General features: G+C 38.7%; 1 protein-coding gene across 9 annotated transcripts in view; it reads right to left on the reverse strand.

Moving 5' to 3' along the window:
- TLK2 (tousled like kinase 2) overlaps positions 1-21,574 on the reverse strand; it is a 114,750-nt gene that overhangs the window by 85,319 nt on the left and 7,857 nt on the right. Inside the window, exon 2 of one of the 9 annotated variants that reach the window (XM_058704453.1) lies at positions 4,991-5,056. The exons of the other annotated variants lie outside the window; for them this stretch is intronic. Within the exon in view, the coding sequence (XP_058560436.1) occupies positions 4,991-4,996 (6 nt within the window). The 5' untranslated portion in view covers positions 4,997-5,056. The remainder of the gene's footprint in view (positions 1-4,990; positions 5,057-21,574) is intronic. 9 annotated transcript variants of the gene reach the window in all.

The raw sequence follows: 21,574 nt of genomic DNA on the forward strand, positions 1-21,574 counted from the left end.
GTCTCCCTCTTTCTCTGCTCCTCCACCGCTAGTGTTCTCTCTCTCTCAAAAACAAATAAACATAAATGACCAACAGGGGCACCCGGGGGGCTCAGTTGGTTAAGCAGCCAACTTTGGCTCAGGTCTCACAGTTGATCTCACAGTTGGTTCGTTAGTTCGAGCCCCACGTAGGGTTCTGTGCTGACAGCTCGGAGGCTGAAGCCTGCTTTGCATTCCGTGTCTTGGTCTCTCTCTGTCATTCCCATACTCTCACTCTCTCTCTCTCTCAAAAATGATAAACCCTTAAAAAAAATTTTAAAACAACAACAAAAAAAACCCAAACACATGATCAACAGAGTGAAAAGGGAATCCACAGGAGAAAATATTTGTGAACCATATAGTCTATGATAAGGAGCTAATATCCAGAATATACAAAGAATTCCCACAAATCAACAAAAACACAATAGCCTGATTAAAAACTGGGCAGGGGCACCTGGCTGGCTCAGTTGGTAGAGCATGCAACTCGTGATCCCAGGGTCATGAGTTCAAGCCCAATGTTCGGGGTAGAGTTTACTTTAAAAAATAAATACATAAATAAATGGGGCGCCTGGGTGGCTCAGTCGGTTAAGCGTCTGACTTCGGCTCAGGTCATGATCTCACGGTTCGTGAGTTCAGGCCCCGTGTCGGGCTCTGTGCTGACAGCTCAGGGCCTGGAGCCTGCTTCTGATTCTGTGTCTCCCTCCCCTCAGCTCCTCTCCTGCTCACACTCTGTCTCTCTCTCAAAAAAATAAAGATTAAAGAAAAAAAATGTTTTTAATAAAAAAAAAAAGGGCAAGGGACTTGAACAGACATTTCCTCAAAGATATACAAAAGGAAAAGGGCCAGCCAAACAAGCACATGGAGAGATGCAACATCACTAATCATTAGGGAAATGCAAATCAAAATTACAGGATATACCATAACACCTCATACCTGTTAGGATGGCTACTATCCAAAAAAGGAAAGTAACGAGCACTAGCAAGGATGTGGAGAAATCGGAACCCTGGTGCACTGTTAGTTGGGATGTAAAATGGTAAATTTTATATGTATTTTACCACAATCAAAGCTTTTTTAAAAAAAAAAAACTATTGTTTTTTAAATTAGGAAGTTCGGACAGCTACTAAGTTCATCCAAATACTTTCTTAAAAGTTATTACTTATTTGCTATTGTAATAATAGTCAACGCTTACGTAGCGCTTCTTTGGGCTGGCTGGGAATTCTATATTAGCACATTTCATTCTCACAACTTAAAAATAGACCACACAAATATGTCCCAACTAATTTTTGACAAAGTCACAAAAACACTTTGATAGCCTTTGCAACAAATTGGTGCTGCAGCAACTAGACATCCATAGGCCAAATTGTGAACCTTGACTTAAACCTTATACTTTATTTTACAAATTAGCTCAGGCATCAACTGTGTGGCTCAGCTGGTCAAGCATCTCTTGACTTCGGCTCAGGTCATGATCTCAGTTTGTGAGTTTGAGCCCCACCTCAGGCTCTGTGCTAACAGCACGGAGCCTGCTTGGGATTCTGACTCCCTGGGTCTCTACCCCTCCCCTGCTTGCTGTCTCTTTTTCAAAATAAAAAATAATAATTTAAAAATTAAAAAAATTAAAAATTAACTCAAACAGGGACATCTGGGCGGCTGAGTCAGTGAAGCATCTGACTCTTGATTTCAGCTCAGGTTCGTGAGCTCGAGCCCTATGCCAGGCTCTGTGCTCACAGCGTAGAGACTGCTTGGGATTCTCTCTCTCTCCCCCTCTCTCTCTCTACCCCTGCCCTCATGCTTGGGCATGCTCTCTCTCTCTCAAAATAAATAGACTAAAAAAAAAAAATTAACTCAAACAGAATCAATAAAATATAAAACAAAACCGTAAAATATTTAGGGGGAAAAAAAGGGGGAAAATCTTCACAACACAGGAGTAGGTGAAGAGGTCTTAGACATGACACCAAAATCTTCATCTATAAAAAGAAAAATTAATAAATGGAACCTCATCAAAATCAAAAACTTTTACTCAGCAAAGGACCTTGTAGGAGGAAGACACAAATCATAGACTAAAAGAAAAGATTTGCAAACCACGTATCTGGCAAAGGACTTAAAATTAAACTGTATACAAAACTCAAAACTCAATAAATTTTCTAATCCAATTAGTAAACTGGCAAAAGACATGAACAGACATTTCACTGACAAGGATATATAGACCAATAAGCATGAGAAAGATGTTCGACATCATTAGCCATTAGGGAAATACAAATTCAAACCACAATAAAATTTCCTTATATACCTTTCAGAATGCCAGAATGAAATATAGTGACAAACTAAATGCTGGCAAGTATACAGAAAAACTGAATCACTCATACGTTGCTGGTGAGAATGTAAAAAGATGCAGCCAATTTGGAAAATTGTTTGGCAATTTCTTTTAAAAGCTAAAAATGTACGTAACACAAATCATATCCCAGCAATAGTACTACTGGACATTTGTTCCAGAGAAATAAGGTTCACGTAAAAACCTACATACAAATGTTCACAGTGATTTTATTCATTATAGCCAAAACCTGGAAACAAACCAAATGTCCTTCAATGGGTAAAAGTCAAACAAACTGGGACATCCACACCATGGACTACTACTCAGTAATAAAAAGGAATGAGCTATTTATATATGCAACAATCCGGATGGACTTCAAGGAAACTATGCCAAGTCAAAAAACCCAATCTCAAAAGGATACATACCACATGATTCCATTTTTATATTATACATATAACATATATGTACATATGTCTTGAAATAATCTATAGAGATAGAAACATTAGCAGTTGTCAGGAGTTATGGTGTCAAAAGAGGAGGTGCGGGTGGCTACAAAAGGAGTAGCAAGAGAGCCTTATAGTGATGGAGCAGTTCTGCACCTTGATTGTGGGTACAAGAAGCTTACACAAGTGATCAAAGTGCACAGATGCACACACACACACACAAACACTAATGGTGTACGTATAATGTGAAATCTGAATGAGTTGTGTGGATTTTACCAATATCGATTGCCTGATTTTAATACTGTACTGTAATTATGCGAGATGGTTACATTAGGGAAGGAAAAATGCATGACACTTCCTAATACCTTTTTTGCAATTCCCTTTGAATCTGTAATTATTCTGAAATAAAAAGGGCTTTAGGTTTTATGTATTATTTACTTGCTATAGGTAAGTAATAAACAATACTTAGGTAGCGGTTGCTACATAGGCAAGGCATTCTATATTAGCACATTTAATCCTCATTAACAACCCGTTAAGGACTCGACTGTGTCCTAATTAAATTTATGTTGAAGCCCTAACCCTCAGGACATCAGAATGTATTTGTTTCTTTTCTTAAACAAATATATTTTTAAATATTTATTTTTGAGACAGAGAGAGAGAGATCGAGCATGAGCGGGGGATGGGCAGAAGGAGAGGGAGACACAGAATCCGAAGTAGGCTACAGGCTCCAAGCCGTCAGCACAGAGCCCAACATGGGGCTCGAACTCATGAACCACAAAACCATGAACTGAGCCACACAGGCGCCCCCATCAGAATGTATTTGGAGATAGGGCCTTTAAAGGAAGTAATTAAGTTAAAATGGGATTGTGAGGGTGGACCCTAATCCAATACGACTGATGGCCTCATAAGGGGGAAATCAGGACACAGAGATACCAGACATGCATATGCACAGAGAGGAAAGATCGTATGAAGACACAGCGAGAAGGTGGCCATCTGCAAGCCAAGGAGGGAAAGCCTCAGAAAAAGACCCCAACCCAGCTAACACCTTGGTCTTAGACTTCCAGCCTCCAGAGTATTGAGAAAATACATTTTTGTTCTTTAAACCACGCAGTCTGTTATGGCAGCCCTAGCAAACTAAGGGCTGCACAGTCTTATAAGAGAGTTGCTATGATTACTCTCATCTACAGATGAAGAAACTATAAGAAAACTTAGTACACACAGCTGGTAAGAAGCAGAGCCAGGATCCAGACCTAAGCAATGTGGCTTCAAAATATGTGACTTTGAGCTATACTGACTCTAGAGACATTAATCAATTTTTTAAGTGTTTGTTTATTTTTGTGAGAGAGCACACATGAGCAGGGAAGAGGCAGAGAGTCCCAAGCAGGCTCCGTCCCCCTAACACAGAGCCCGATGTGGGGCTGCAACCCGTGAACTGTGAGATCATGACCTGAGCTGAAATCAAGAGTTGCAAGCTTAAGACTGAGCCACCCAGGCACCCCAAAATATATTTTTAATATAACATCCTTGTCAGGGCACCTGGGTGACTCACTCAGTTAAGCGTCCAACTTCGGCTCAGGATCATAAATGAGATAAGGCTATATTTTTAATTCCTCAATGTTGTCAAATTTTGCTATTGGTGTTTATTATTTCTGTGTTATTATTAGATAGATCTAGTCCTTGAAAAATTAGGAGAGAGCACCAGTAAATAGGGAGCGGATTTCTGCCTCCTTCAAAGAACAGGACAGGGAGGAGGAGATCATTTCATAATCTTGACTTCTCCTAGGTAATAGAGACTATCCTGATTTTTACATCTTACTTTGTGAACATGAATTCCTACTGAGTAAAATCATCTACTTCACTAAGACTTTTAAATGAGCAGGCTATAACCAACAGCATCCATTTCCAGGTTTTTTTTTACTTTGTAAATATACCCAATTTACTCCCTCAGTTTTTCCTGTTTCCCAATTTTCCAACTCTGGATTAACTGCTAGTCTTCTGTTTTGCAGTGTACTTATTTCTTCTTGTATTTTTATTATTTTGTTCTTTTTTTTCCCTAAAACCTTAAGTTGTGATGGCAAATTCATACTCTTCTATGTTAAGTATGCCTTTGTCCACATGAGATAAATTTAATAACTACATAGTATTTTTTCATTTATTTTTTAAGTAAAATAGTCTGTCACTTGTTATTTGATACACAATAGCTATTTAGAAGAACGCTTACCAACATCCAAGTCACTGGGCAGAGGAAACTGTCCCTTCAAAGAGTCCTCTCAGGCTCAAAAAGAAGCTAGAAAGAATTTTTTTAATAATGTATGATAGTAAGACTCCTTAGCAAAAGCCCCATTTTCTATGCCAACATTTCAACTATTTACCCTGTCTCCTGCTACTGATCATTTTTTCATAAGTAAAAAAACCAATGACAGTTTAAGAAATTGACAAAAAATCCATTTTTTTTTTTTTTTGTTTAAAGAAAAGTATGGTTTTCAAAAACAAAACACATTTCTAATATACTTAAAATGCACTTGGGTGGTGGGGGGGGAGGCTTAAAAAAGTACTTTAGTCACAAGCCAAAAAAAAAAGTGGATAAATGATAAACCCTTGAAAAAAGGTTGACAACCACCTTTAGCACATGAATGACACCCGTATGAACAGAAGAAAAACTTGTAGAAGTAGGGGCCAAAGGTTAATCTTTTCACTCCTGTAAAAGCTTAAAATGTCAACATTTGTTGAGTTTTTAAAGTTTTCATTTCCTCCTGAGACTAAATTGGCATCTTAAAAGGAATTGAGAACAGCAGACAAAACTTGATTAAGTATAGAGGAGCACAGCTGACGACAGGGTCAAACTACCTGATGTAGTGAAGATACTCCATTAGTCTATATCTAACGGAAATTAAAACTAAGGGTCTCCACACTTGTAGTAGCCCCGCCTTTTCACACCATAGCTGAGTCAAGTCAGCAATCAGAGCAGTCTGACTCCCAGAGACCTCTGGCACTGGCTAATTGATCAGTGTTCCCAGCAGTGAAATAGATGAGAAGTCTTATTAATCCTTCCTGATCTGTATGAGCAGAAGAGTCTAGGTCAAGTGAACAAAAGCATAACCTCAAACGTTAAAAACACAGGGCCACAACCCTTCAGTCAATCCCAAGATTTGAGTCAGTTTATAGGCCCAGAACCAGTGAATGGGGGGGGGGGGGGGGGGGGGGTCTCCTTGAGGAAGACAACCAAAAATTTACACTTTTAATCTTTCTCTTCCAGGCTTTCCCCAAAAGGACTACACCTTTTACCAAGGCGACCGCCTGGGGGAAAATGAAATCATCAACGACATTTTGAGGATTATTAGACACTGGCTCTGAACAGATACTAATTCCAGAAAACTCAAAACATCACTGTGGTCCACCAGTCAGAAGAGGGGCTGATGGAGGTCAGGTGATCACAATACAGTTTTAGCTCAGGTCCACCTAACAGTGGGTCATGAACACTGATGTGGTTATTTCTCCAGTTTCAGAATGCATAATTATAATACACATACTCAGCAACTGGCAGAACCCCCTTACTTCCAGAATGTTCCCAATTGAGCAGGGAGTACGGTACCTTTAAACTTATAAAATCATTTTCAGCAACACTCTCCTAAAGAAAAAAAATGTGTAAAGAACAAAAACAATTTGACTTATTTAAAACCTGGCAGCACCATTTCAATCCATTCCAATATAACTTTTATTGGTAACTGAGGTAGCTTTTTTACTATGATAATCAGTCACGATTCCAAGTGAAGCTATCTACTTATCCTAGAAAACCCGAAAAAATGTTCAAATGAATCAAGTGGTTTAACTCTAATAATAACAGTAGCAAACATACTTGGGTGGCATAGGTATAAGGAAGTTCATTTTTTACTTCCATTTAATTTTGAGCAAAGGGGGGTGATTTTATTGTCTATCTGAAATATAATGTTGTATGACAATTACACCTCATTTAAAAAAGACTTCATTAAGAATACACTTATGAGGGGCGCCTGGGTGGCTCAGTCGGTTGAGCGTCCGACTTCGGCTCAGGTCATGATCTCGCGGTCTGTGAGTTCGAGCCCCGCGTCGGGCTCTGTGCTGACAGCTCAGAGCCTGGAGCCCGTTTCAGATTCTGTGTCTCCCCCTCTCTCTCTGCCCCTCCCCTGTTCATGCTCTGTCTCTCTATGTCTCAAAAATAAATAAACGTTTAAAAAAATTTAAAAAAAAGAATACACTTATGATGAGCACTGAGTAATACAGAATTTCTGAATCACTGTATTGTACACCTGAAACTAATATAACACTGTATGCTAACTATACTGGAATTAAAATTAAAAACTGAAAAAAATCAACCTCCCCCCAAACAAACAAAAAATCAGATTAACTGAAATTTACAGTGAATATACCAGGCCAAAACAACAACAAAAACACACCTTCAACCAAAAAAACCAAAAACAAAAAACAAAAAAACCCAAACACACACACACACACACAGAGATTTTAAATGATTTTTGTTTTAGTAAGTAAACAAAAATGTATTACACTGTCAAAAAAATCCTTAATTGATATTAATGATTTTTTGTAACATTTCAGTCATGCCAAACTCTAACCATGTAATTTAATAATATCGATTTCCAGACAACAAGCAAGCCCAACAATAAGAAAAACAAGAAATCTTTTAACTGTCTTCTCTCCTGGAAACCTGCCTATAAAAGTCTACATAATTCACTCAAGATTTGATGCACATAATCAAAACAGATAATAACGTGTCAGCAAGGATATGGAGAAAGCTTAACCCTCACACACTGCAGGCAAGAATATAAAATAGGGCAGCCATACTGGAAAAGTCTGGCAGTTCCTCAAATAGTTAGACTAATGACTAAAATAAGAGATCTTTAGGGGCGCCTGGGTGGCTCAGTCATCTCATTGTTAGTGAGAGTGAGCCCTGCCTCAGACTCTGAGCTAACAGCACAGAGCGCGCTTGAGATTCTCCCTCCTCTCTCTGCCCCACCCCAGCTCATGCACAGGCACACACGCGCGCTCGCTCGCGCGCTCTCTCACTCTCTCTCTCTCTCTCTCCCCCTCCCAAAATAAAAAAAAATTTTTTTTTTTTTTTTTACAAAAGAGATCTTTTGAGTTTTACGTTAGCTCCAGCCTTTAACAAAGTATCTCTTAACCATAAGATCCAGCAATTCCACCACTAAGAATACAGCCAAGAGAAATAAATACATGTACACACAGAAATATGTACATGAATATTCACAGCACCATTATTCATAATAGCCAAAAAATGGGGGAAAAAACCCAGATGTCCATCAACTGAAGAATGGATAAACAAAATGTGGTATATCCATACGATGGAATATTATTTGGCAATAAAAAGAAGTTCTGATACAGGCTATAACATAAATGAACCTTGAAAATATGCTAAATTAAAGAAGCCACTCACAAAGGACCACATATTGTATGATTCTATTTATACGAAATGTTCAGAATATGCAAATCTATGGAAACAAAAAGTGGACTGGTAGTCGCCTAGAACTGAGAGGGGAGGGGGTTTTGAGGGTGACCTCTCAGCTGTCAGCGAGGAGCCTGCTTCGGATCTTCTGTCTCCCTCTCTGCTCCTTCCCTGCTCCTGAGTGTGCACATGTGCGAGTTCTCTCTCTGTCTCTCTGTCTCTCTCTCTCACTCCCCCCATCAAAAGTAAACAAACATAAGAAAGAAAGAGAGTGAAAGAAAGAACAATCATCCAAACTAGGTCTATGTAGCAACATCTAAATGGCAGATCTCAAAATCATCTGCTGAGTGAGAAATAGGCAAGTTGCAGAACAATAATGATAGTTGGATTCAATTTCTGTAAAAATCACAAAAATCAGTAATGTGTTTTCTATGCAAAAATATGTATGCAAGTGGATAAGTACAATACTTTAAAAATCTAGGGGCGCCCAGGTGGCTCAGTTGGTTAAGCATCCGACTTTGGCTCAGGTCATGATCTCACGGTTCATGGGTTTGAGCACCGCATCAGGCTCTGTGCTGACAGCTCAGCCTGGAGCCTGCTTCAGATTCTGTGTTTCCCTCTCTCTCTGCCCCTCTCCTGTTCGCCTTCTGTCTCTCTCTCAAAAATAAACAAACATTAAAAAAAATTTTTTAAGTCTAGACAGATACATCTCAAACTTTTCAGAGCAATTACAGTTACATCATTGTAAAAGTATGCATGCATTCCTTATATAATTAAAAATCAATAAAAACTAATTGTAAGGGAAAGGAATATGACTTCAACACATGTAGAAGCAAGTCATACGGACTACTTACGATGTATTTCACTAGAAAGCTTACATTTTAGCTTCAGTCTTTCTCCTTATGCTTAGAAACTCCTTTATAGATTAAAAACTACAAATTCAATATTTACAAATAGAAAAGAGGAGTTCTGTACAAAATTCTGGGGGCATATTCACAGTGAAGACAACACAGAAGAAATGGTCATAAGAAAAACAAAGATCAACATAATCCAGATTCAAAATATGCAAGAAGTACATAACCGTGAAAAAAGTTTGATGATCAGTAAGTTTAAGTTCCTGGCTTTTACTGTTTTGAGGAGATCATTAATTAATCTGTAAGAAACAAACCTATGCCATCTCTTACAGGAAACTATCACAAAATTTCTATTGCAGAGCCCAATATATTGGTATAATCATAGGAGTCAGTAGTCTAAATTCCAGTTCTGCCATTTAATGATTGTGGTACAACCTTTGGCAAGTCAACTGCTCTGAGCCTCAATTTACTCATCTGTAAAAAGCCAGGCAGACCAAAACCAAAAAGGCAGACATCACTAATGCACTCTCTGCCCCTTCAAAAGCTAGAATGTAACACAGTAATTTTAAGTTTATATAATCAATGACTTGGGGCACCTGGGTGGTTCACTCAGTTAAGCATCTGACTTTGGCTCAGGTCACGATCTCACAGTTTGTGAGTCTGAGCCTTGCATGGGGCTCTCAGCCGTGAGCACGGAGCCTGCTTAGGATCCTCGGTCTCCTGCTCTCTGCCCCTCCCCCACTTGCATGCTCTCTCCCTCAAAAATAAACAAACATTTAAAAAAATTATAAAATAAAAAATAGATTCAAACTTAGAACCGTTAAGTGCATTTCCTGAATGGGAAAGAATGAGATGGCTCAGGAGTGTGACCAATAGAAAAATTACTGAGAACGGCTGGTACCAACAGTTTAAAATCAGACAGGTGTGGGAATCAGTGAACCAGTGTATGAAACTGGGCAAATCACTGATAGGATATATGAGCTCTGTGATATATGAGCTCTTTTCATCCATGATAAAAAGAGGGAAAAACACCCACCTTAGGGATAGTAAAAGGATTAACTAAAATAATACTATGTACTGGGGAAGGAAGAAAACAACGCCTCTTCTATGAGATGGTGCTCAATGAAGACTAGGCATTTCTTTCCCCTTGGGAATAGGGAGGCTATTCACAGACCATCTTTAACATGAAATTTTAACCAACCAACCAAACGAGTTTTGTCTTGTTTTTTCCCACATCGCTATCAGTTTTGCACAACTTAATGTGTATCTCAACAGCACAGAAAGGACTCATCGCTAGAAGGACAAAGATGCACATCCTTTTCTTTCTAAAAAACATTTTCCTTTTTTAAAATCATGGTAAGTGTACTCTTTAATCCTCATCCTCTATTTCCCCCATCTGCACCCACCTCCCCTCTGGTAACCATCAGTCTGTTCTTCAGAGTTAAGCATCTGTTTCTTGGTTTATCTCTCTCTCTTTTTTTCCTTTGCTTGTTTGTCTTATTTTCTTAAATTCTACACAAGTGAGGTCATATGTTGTCTTTCTCTGACGGACTTATTTCACTTAGCATCATACTATATACTATTATACTAAAGAATGTTGCAATAAACATAGGAGTGCATGTATCCCTTTGAATTCGTGTTTTTATATTTTGGGGGTAAATATCCAGTAGTCCGATTCCTGGATCATAGGGTAGTTCTATTTTTAATTTCTTAAGGAACCTCCATACTGTTTTCCACAATGGCTGCACCAGTTTGCATTCCCACCAACGGTTCAAGAAGCCAAGCCAACCAGTTTTACTCACCCTATAAACTGTCAAGCATGTATTACAACAAAAGTTTGCCCACACAGAGACCAGATTATTCAACTAGTTGCAATATTTCAGATACAACCAAAAGGTAAAGACTTTGAACCATTCACCTAAATTAAAGCTGCAGCCCCTTCTCCCCCCACCTGGCTCAGTTGGCTCAGCTGGCAGAGCATGGGTCTCAGGGTTGTGAGTTCAAGCCCCATGTGTTGGGTGTAGAGTTTACTTAAAAAATAGAAAGATAAGTAAAATTTAACAATGCTAAGCCAAAGCTGTAAATTCAGTGACCTAAATCCAGTTCTTCCTTCAATCTCCACTAGATTATAAACTCCATGAGGGCAGGAATTATCTTCTTTATTCACTACCGTATACTACTATCCCCAGCACAATATCTGTTACTTAATAGGTGTTTAATAAAGGCGTGCTCATGAACAAGTAAGCGTTCTATAATCCTCTGTATCTCGATGCCCTCACAATGAAATGAGAATACAAGGTAACTTCTATTACAAGGAACTGCAACAAATATTCTCTTCTGTTCTTGGGGAATGTTTTTATATTTATATTACTTGATGCTATTGTAAATGGTATTGCTTTTCAAATTTCAATTGCCAACTGTGCATTCCTAGTATGCAGAAATACAACTGATTTTCATAAATTGATCTTGTATCCTAAACTGAAACTCTAATAGCATTTTTATAGATTACTTAGAACTCTCTACATATGCAATCATGTCATTTATAAGACATCTAAAAAATAAACATAGTTTTACTTTTCCTTTCCAATCTGTAGGCTTATTCCTTTTATTTGCCTTAATACACAGCTAGGATCTTCAGAACAGGTTAAACAGAAGTGAGAATGAATATCCTTAACTTGTTCTGGACAATGGATGGAAAGCATTCAATCTTTTACCATGAAGTATGAGGGCCACTGCCAGTTCTTCACAAACGCCTTGGATCAGATTGAGGAGGCTCCTTTCTAGCAGTCCTCATTAGCTGAGAGTTTTTATCACAGATTAGTCAACTTTGTTTAAATGTTTTTCATGCATCTGTTACAAAGTCATTTGGCTTTTCTGCTTTTTTTTTTTTTTTATCAATATGGTGAATTACACTGACTTTTAATGTTAAATCAACCTTGTAATTGGGATTAAACCCAATAAGTCATGATGTATTACCCTTTACGTATGTGTGTGTATGTATACATATATATAGAGAGAGATTCAATTTGCTAATACTTTTTAATGATTTTTTACTATACTCTCATGAGGGATGTTGAGCTACAGTTTTCTTTTTACCTCATGTCTTTGCCTGGTTTGATATCTAGATAATGCTGTCCTCATTAGAGTTTTCTGATATTTGTGAAATTTTTGTTACCATTTCTTCCTTAAATGTTTGATGGATAGAATTTACCAATAAAGCCATGTGAGTCTGGACTTTTCTTTGTGGAAAGGTTTTTAATTACAAATCCATTTTTTAAAAATAAATATAGGGTTATTCAAATTTGCCTCTTTCATTTATTTCAGCTCTTTATTTCTTTCCTTCCACTTAGTTTGCTCTTTTTCTAGCTTCTGAAGGCAGAAGCATGGGTTATTTAGACCTTTCTTTTGAACCTTTAAGTTTCCTCCTAAAAGCACTGCTTTAGCTGCATTCCACAAATTTAGATATACTGTGTTTTCATTTTCATTTAGTTCAAAATAGATTCTAATTTCCCTTGTGAATTCAAATTTAAAGTTTATTTAGAAGTATGTTATTTTTATTTAGAAGTATGTTATTTAACTTTTAAATATTTGGCAATTTTCCAGATATCTTTTTCTTTTTTATTTAATTCCATTGTAGTGAGAATACTCCTTATAATTTAAATCCTTTTAAATTTGTTGAAACATGTTTCATAGCCCAGCATAATCTATTTTCATAAATGTTCCTTGTGCACTTGAAAAGAATGTGGGCATGGTGTTCCAGAACTGTCAATTAGGTACAGTCCATTGATAGACATGTCCAAATCTTTTATATCCTTGATTTTTTTTTTTTTTTGCCTGCTTATTCTATCAATTATTGAGAGGATGTTGCAATTTTCAACTACAATTATGGATTTGTCAATTGCTGCTTTCAGTTGTCAGTTTTTGCTTTGCTCTATTACTGGATGCACAGACATTTCGGACTGCTGGGTCTTCCCAATGAATTGATCCTTTTTTCATTATGATATGTGCTTCATTATCCCTTACAATATTTTCTTTGTTCTGGAGACTCCTTTGTCTAATACAAACATAGCCACTCCAGCCTTCTTAGTGTTTATACAGTATTTTTTTCCATCCTTTTAATTATAAAGATACAGATTAAAAATAAAGTGGATTTCTTTATAGACAGCATTTGGTGGGTCATATAACAGTGACCTAACCTGACATTCCCTTTTAACTGGAGTGCTAGACCTTTAACTATTTAATATCAATACATTTGTATTTAAATCTGCCATATTACTAATTTTTCTCCTATTTGTCACATCTTGGGTTTTTTTTTTTCCCTTTCCCTTCCTTAAGATTGAGGTGGGGGTACCGGGGTGACTCAGACAGTTAAGCATCCAACTTCGGCTCAGGTCAGGATCTCGCAGTTTGTGAGTTCAAGCCCTGCGTCGGGCTCTATGCTGACAGCTCAGAGCCTGGAGCCTGCTTCAGATTCTGTGTCTCCCTCTCTCTCTCTACCCCTCCCTGCTCAGGCTCTCCCTTTCTCTGTCTCAAAAATAAACATGAAAAAATAATAAAACAAACAAATAAATAAATTAAATAAAATAAAACGTGGCCTCTCAAGGGAGTGAGGGAAGAATAACAAAAGACTGGGAATTAGTCAAGTCTCCTGCACAGTAACTCTCCATACAACATCCCTCTAATAACTACTTACATGCTCAAATACTTCTTGTAAAAGACAAATATGTGTTCTAATTTGAGGTAACCAACTGCTATACAGTGTTTTTTAACCCTATTTTGGGTCACAAGACTGTTTAAGAATATATGAAAGCGCAGAACCCTTACCTCCCAGAAAAGATACATCCATAAAGATGTACAAATTTTACCTAAGATACATCCATAAATGTATACAAATTTTACCTACCATTTGACGAGGTTCAAGAACCCTAACACCTGTCCATGAACTCCTTTGCCATAACTGACTATGAAGAAACCAATGGTTTTATTCAGAGATACAGAACACTGACTGACTTAAAGACAGGTATCAAACTATATTCCTCCTCTCCACAGACAGGAATGTGGCTATAACTACTGAAATTACAAAGGCTCCTTTCCTTTGACCCAGCAATTCCACTTCTAGGGATGTATCCTGTAAACATATATAAACACATGTGAAATGCCATTATGTACAAGGCTATTCACTACAGCACTGCTTATATCAACAAAAGCCTGGGGTACCTGGGTGGTTCAGTCAGTTGGTAAGCATCCAACTCGTGATTTCAGCTCAGATCATGATCTTGCAGTTCCTGAGTTCGAGCTCTGCATCAGGAGCCTGCTTGGAATTCTCTCTGCCCCTCTCTCTGCCCCTTCCCAACTTGCGTGCTCTCTCTAAATAAATAAACTTCAAAAACAAACCTTGTCCATTTTAAATGTCCATCAACAGGAAACATGGTTCAGCTGTACAATGGAATTTAAGCAGCCTCTGGAAAAAGGTCTAGGAAGCTCTATGTATCCTATTATAAAACAACTTCTAAGATTTTAAGCACAAAAAGCAAAATATACAATAGTATATATAATATACTTGTCACTGTATTTTTAAAAATTGGAGGGGGCTGGGGCACCTGGGTGGCTTAGTTGGTTAAGCATCCAACTCTTGATTTTGGTTCAGGTCATGATCTCAGTTTGTGGGTTTGAGCTCCACAACAGGCTCTGAGCTGGCAGTACAGAGGCTGCTTGGGATTCTCTTTCTCTCTCCCCCCTTCTCTGCTCATACTTGCTCTCTCTCAAAATAAATAAATAAACTTTAAAAAAAATGGAAGGGGCTAATATAGCAATGTATTTGCACACCTATATATATATATATATGTATATATATATACACATATATATATGTGTGTATGTATATGTGTATATATATATACATATGTATATATGTGTATATATGTATATGTATACATATGTATATGTGTGTATATGTGTATATATACACATACATATATACACACATATGTATGTATACACATATGTACATATGTATATATACGTATATATACATATACATATATACACACACTTATGTATATATAAAATATATTACATACACAACAAATATATATGATTTGTATCACACCTATCCTAGCACATATATAAATAAAAGAAACTGTTAATGGTTGTCTCCAGGGAGGGAAACCAGATGGACATAGGAAAGGTGTCAAAGAGATGTTTCACTGTATATCTTTGAAATCTTCTGAGTTCTGTACTAACTAAATATATCATACCTAACTGAAATTAAATGTTTAAAAAAGAACCTCTACCCTAGACCCCAAGCAGTTTTGTTAAGCTTCAAAACCAAGCTGTGCTATCATTCTGTGACTTATTCTGTAATAACATTTTATCAGAACTTTTCTTAGGTTGTTTACCTGTGGTGTATGTTACGGTGATCTTTCTGAGCAGCACAGAAAAGGTCTCATCTTTTCCACACACAATCTGACTCCTGAGCAAACTACACTCCCTTCTTTGAGGCTCACAGTACCTTCACATCTCTATATTCACCCTCAGCTGTGTGCTATAGACATCTGGGTCCATGTTGGCCTAAGTGCCTCAAGAACATATAGTGCATCTTGCTTTTTTTTTTTTTTTTAATAATCCTCCACAACACCTAGACTTAGTACACACTCAATAGAAGTTGGTTGAACTCTAACTGCTGAAAATTTTGAGCATTAAAACTTCAATTTAGCTATTATGTCTCTTTTCCTTCATCTTATCCAGATTATCATACAAGAGGGTCAAACGGTTCATTAGAAATTGATGGAATGTTTTGTGTCTCGGTTCTAGCTAGTCAATCGTTAACCTAACACAGACTGGGTAAGTTGGTTTTGCTTTGATGCTAGTAGCTTCTCCTAAATTTCAACATTAAATCTGTCTGTTAGAGTTAATTAACAGAAGATATCCTGAGCTGGAGGCACCATCTCCTGAGATCAGCCAGCCCTTCAGATTACATTTTAATTCCACAATTAATCCTTAGTATTCCTCTGGAGTCAGGCAAAACAGGAACCATATAAATACCAACTCTGGCAGCAGTTTATGTGATAAAAGTCACATATTTACTCCTTATAGAAGCAAAGTTATCAGTCATTACAGGTCACATCCATTACAACAGATATTAATATCTTATTTTCTTTATGTGGGCAACATTAACAGTCTTCACAGGACCTAATATTTAAGACAATACTGGTTAAAATAAAATTCTACGACACCAAATTTGGATAGATTGCTATTATTGTTCTAAAGCTGGCTAAAATAAAAGGCTATCCTATGTAACTCATCAAATTACACGATGGCTTATTTCTTCAACTTCCTAGGCCAACTGTACTATCTGAAAAACTGCAATGAGTATTATTACTAGTTCTTCTATAGATGTTAATGCAATTCCTAAGCTTAGGTTTTTGTAGATGTAACCTAAAAGAAAAAGAATCACCGTTTTTGGCTGCCCTTTGTCCATTATAAGAGCTGAAGGGAGGTCAAACTCCAACCAAATAATGAAATTTAATATGATCCAGCCATTTGACTTCTGCCTAGATACCCAAAAGAAATGAAAGGACTCAAATAGACATTTGTACACCTATGTTCACAGCAGTATTCACAGTAGCCAAAAGGAAGAAGCAACCCAAATGTCCAGTGACAGATAAATGGATAAATAAAACATGGTACACATAATGGAGTATTATTCAGCTTTAAAAAGGAAGGAGAGTCTGACACACACTACAACATGGATGAACCTTGAGCATACTACGCTAGGTGAGGTAAGTAAGCCATTCACAAAGAGACAAACACTGTACGACCCCATTTATGTGAGATTTCTAAAGCAGTTAAATTCATAGGAACAGAAAGCAGAATAGTAATTGCTACGGTCTGGGATGAGGAGTAAATGGGAGTTACTGTTTAATGAGTATAGACTTCGTTTTTGCAAGATGAAGTTTCTTGAGAGAGATGGTGGTGATGGCTGCACAACAAAGTGAATGTCCTTAATGTCACTGGACACTCAAGAATGATTAGAATGGGGGGCGCCTGGGTGGCGCAGTCGGTTAAGCGTCCGACTTCAGCCAGGTCACGATCTCGCGGTCCGTGAGTCTGAGCCCCGCGTCAGGCTCTGGGCTGATGGCTCGGAGCCTGGAGCCTGTTTCCGATTCTGTGTCTCCCTCTCTCTGCACCTCCCCTGTTCATGCTCTGTCTCTCTCTGTCCCAAAAATAAATAAAAAACGTTGAAAAAAAAAATTAAAAAAAAAAAAAAGAATGATTAGAATGGGGGAGGCTGCCTGGGTGTCTCAGTCAGTTAAGCATCTAACTCCAGCTCATGTCAGGATCTCACAGTTCATGGGTTCAAGTCCCACATCAGACTCTGCACTGACGGTGCAGAGCCTGCTTTGAATTCTGCTTCCCTCTGTCTCTGCCCCTCCCCCACTCACTGGTGCCCACATGTACACTCTCTCAAAAAGAAATAAACATTAAAAAAAATTATTAGGGGGCACCTGGGTGGCTGAGTCGGTTTAAGTGTCTGACTTCGGCTCAGGTCATGATCTCACGGTTCGTGAGTTTGAGCCCCGCATCCGGGCTCTGTGCTGACGGCTCAGAGCCTGGAGCCTGAAGCCTGAAGCCGGAAGCCTGCTTTGGATCCTGTGTCTCTTTCTTTCTCTGCCCCTCCTCCACTCACACGCTGTCTGTCTGTCTGTCTCTCTCTCTCTCTCTCTGTCAAAAATAAACACTTAAAAATTTTTTTGAAAAATGATTGGAGGGGCGCCTGGGTGGCTCAGTTGGTTGGGTGTCTGACTTTGGCTCAGGTCATGATCTCACGGTTGGTGAGTTCGAGCCCCACATCAGGCTCTATGCTGACAGCTCTAGAGCCTGGAGCCTGCTTCAGATTCTGTGTCTCCCTCTCTCTCATGTTCTCTCTCTCTCTCTCTCTCTCTCAAAAATAAATAAACATTAAAAGAAATGTTTTTAAGTATTTCTTTTTAATTTTTTTAACGTTTATTTATTTTTGAGACAGAAAGAGACAGAGCATGAACGGGGGAGGGGCAGAGAGAGAGGGAGACACAGAATCGGAAGCAGGCTCCAGGCTCTGAGCCATCAGCCCAGAGCCCGACGCGGGGCTCGAACTCACGGACCACGAGATCTTGACCTGAGCTGAAGTCAGACGCTTAACCGACTGAGCCACCCAGGCGCCCCTTTAAGTATTTCTTAAAACAAAAAAGTTATTATCCTGATGAGCAGTGAATGATGTACAGAATTTCTGAATCACTACATTATACACCTGAAACTAATATAACACTGTATGTTAACTATACTGGAACTAAAAACTTAAAAAAAGAAAAAAAAAAAAGAAGAACAGGGGTGTCTGGGTGGCTCAATCAGTTGAGTGTCCAACTCTTGATTTCAGCTCAGGTCATGATCCCAGGGTCGTGGGGTAGGGCTCCACACTGAGCATGGAGCCTACTTAAGATACTCTCTCCCTCTGCCCCTCTCCCCTGCTCACGTTCTCTCTCTCTCTCTCTCTCTCTCTCTCTCTCTCTCTCAAAAATAAAAATACATAAATAAAAAGAACAGTCCACATTATAAAACCAGATTTCCCATTAAAGTCGCTGTAAGGGCAAAAAAGTTGACCAAGGGGCAGGCAGGTGCTAAGACAAATGACCCTACAAGAGAAGCTCTGTGGCCCCACACTAAGCCAAAAGACTACTCTCAAATGAACCAAAGAGAATAGAGAAACGGAAAGGTGAACCCCTCTGTAGGGCAAAGTCACCAAATACTCCAGAAATGATTTTTTTTTAATATGTCTAAAGTCCAAGGAAGGAACATCTGGAACTAGAAAAAAAGTAGTTTCCTTCTGGATTAGGGTAACGGGGCAACTGCACTGTAAAAGCTCAAAGAGAATAGCCCAAGAAGCATTTAACATGGCTAACATACTAGGAAGCATAATGTAAACTAATCCAGTCCCATCACATCTAGTAGTAATTAGGGCCAAGTGAAACCTACCACCAAGAGAGACCTAGCAATTTGAGACCCAGACAAGGCCAAGAAGAACAAGACTGACCAAGCCAAATCATCCCTAGACTTAGGGTTGAAATATGAAATCACTGATAATATACCTTATTTATTTCCCTTCTCCTTGCCTTTTTAAATAGTTTTAAGGAATATTTCAATTCAATCTTTATTCACCTAAAAGTAAACAGAGAATAAGAAATAACGCAAGTGACACTAATGGCCAGGAGTGATGACAACACCCCATACAGGAAGGAAGGGAGCAGATGAGAAGTGAAAAATCACAAGGGAGAAACCTAGGTATGGATTCTTTACCTGCTGTGGCACAAGAGTTCATGCACACTTTTTAAGTGTTAAACAGGTTTATAATATCACTGACTGTAAAAAGTCTGGGGTGCCTGGGTAGCTCAGTCAGTTGAGCAACCAACTCTTGATTTCAGCTCATGTCATGATCCCAAAGTTGTGGCACTGAGCCCCATGTTGGGCTCCATGCTTGGGATATTCTTTCTTTCTCTCTCTCTCTCTCTCTCTCTCCCTCTCTCTGCCCCTTCTCTGTTCATGTGTACACATGTGTACGCTCTCACTCTCATTCTAAAACTAACAGAAGAAGGCACCTGGGAGGCTCAGTGGGTTAAGCAACTGACTCTTGATTTCAGCTCAGGTCATGATCCTGCCCCACATCGAGCTCTGCACCGTGACAGTGCAGAGTCTGCTTAAGATTCTCTCTCTCATTCCCTCTCTCTCTCTCTCTCTGCCTCTCCCATGTGCACTCTCTCTCAAAATAATAATAAAACTTAAAAAAAACTTTTTAAATTAAAAAATGAAATGAGGAATTACTGCACCAAAATCCATGAGAAAACAAAAACTCAGAAAGGTAAGCTCAGATGGGTGGCTCAGTTGGTTAAACTTCTGACGCCTGACTTTGGCTCAGGTCAGGATCTCACAATTGGTGAACTGGAGCCACATCAGGCTCGCATCAGGCTCATGCTGCCTGAGAGTCTCTCTCTCCCTCCTTCTCTGCCCCTCCTCCCACCTGCACACATATACTCTTTCTCTCTCTCAAAATAAACTTAAAAAAAAAAAAGAAAAAGAAAAAGAAAGGTAAGTTCAGCACTCAAAATTTACTTCTATTTGAGGGCATTTGCAGATTTAATTCCAAAGAAAAACTTCGAAAATGAGCTATACTTTTAGGAGGCCTGGGGTGTCGGGAGAGAATAAAGTCAAAGCCTGGGACCTCCCCAATGAGGAAAGTCTGAGAAATCCACCCCATACTTTAAACAAGGAGCACAGGGCTACCTTTTCAGGGCAAGAGTGACCCAGAAACAAACCAGCCCTCATGGAAAGTCAATGGATAGGTTTACGCAGATTAGACAAATTTAAAAAGAAAAAAAAGAAGCGGAACGTAGGTCAGAAGAAACAACACAGTATTCAGCCCTGGGAAATGATAAAGACCAGCAATACAGAAAACAAGGTAGGAGGCAGTGAAAATACAGTAAGAAGTTCTAACATGTTTAAATAGAGTGCAAGACGACAATGACAGAGGAGACATGAGGAGACAACAGCTGAGAATATTCTAGAACTGATCAAAATCAGCAATCCATTGATTCAAGAAGCCCAATGAATCCCAAGAGAATAAATAAAAGTACTTCAACCATTCACAAAAATCTGCACATTGATGTTTATAGCAGCTTTATTCATAATTGCTAAAACTTGAAAGCAAACCAGATGTCCTTCAGTAGGTGAATGGATAATAAATTGCGGTACATCTAGACAATGAAATATTATTCAGTGCTGAAAAGAAATGATCTAACAAGCCATGAAAAGCCACGGAGAAAACTTAAGAGCAATATTACAAAGTGAAAGAAGCCAGTGTGAAAAGGCTATATCCTGTGTGATCCAACTATACGACATTCCAGAAACAATGAAACTATGGAGACAGTAAAAAGATCAGTAGTTGCTAAAGGCTGGGGAGGGAGGGATAAAGAGCCAGAGCACAGAGGGTTTTTAGGGCAATAGAACTATTATGTATTATGCTATAATAGAGAAATATTGTACATTTGAGCAAACCCATAGAATGTAGAACACCAAAAGTGAACCCTAATGTAAACTACAGACTATGGGTGATAATGATGGGTCAAAATCAAGGTGCCCGGGTGGCTCAGTCAGTTGAGTGTTAGACTCACAGTGTGTGAGTTCAAGCCTTTCACTGGGCTCTGCGCTGACAGTGTGGAGCCTGCTTGGGATTCTCTCTCTGCCCCTCGCCCACTCGTGCGCATATGCTCACGAGAGCTCGCTCTTCCTTAAATAAGTAATTTTTTTAAAAAACGATGGGGCACCTGTGTGGCTCAGTCGGTTAAGCATCCAACTCTTGGTTTGGGCTCAGGTCATGATCTCATAGTTCATGAGTTCGAGCCCTACACCGGGCTCTCTGCTGTCAGCACGGGGCCTACTTCAGATGCTCTGTTCCCTTCTCTCT

This window comes from Neofelis nebulosa, chromosome 16 (genome assembly GCF_028018385.1).
Source record: "Neofelis nebulosa isolate mNeoNeb1 chromosome 16, mNeoNeb1.pri, whole genome shotgun sequence".
Taxonomy (NCBI): Eukaryota; Metazoa; Chordata; class Mammalia; order Carnivora; family Felidae; genus Neofelis; species Neofelis nebulosa.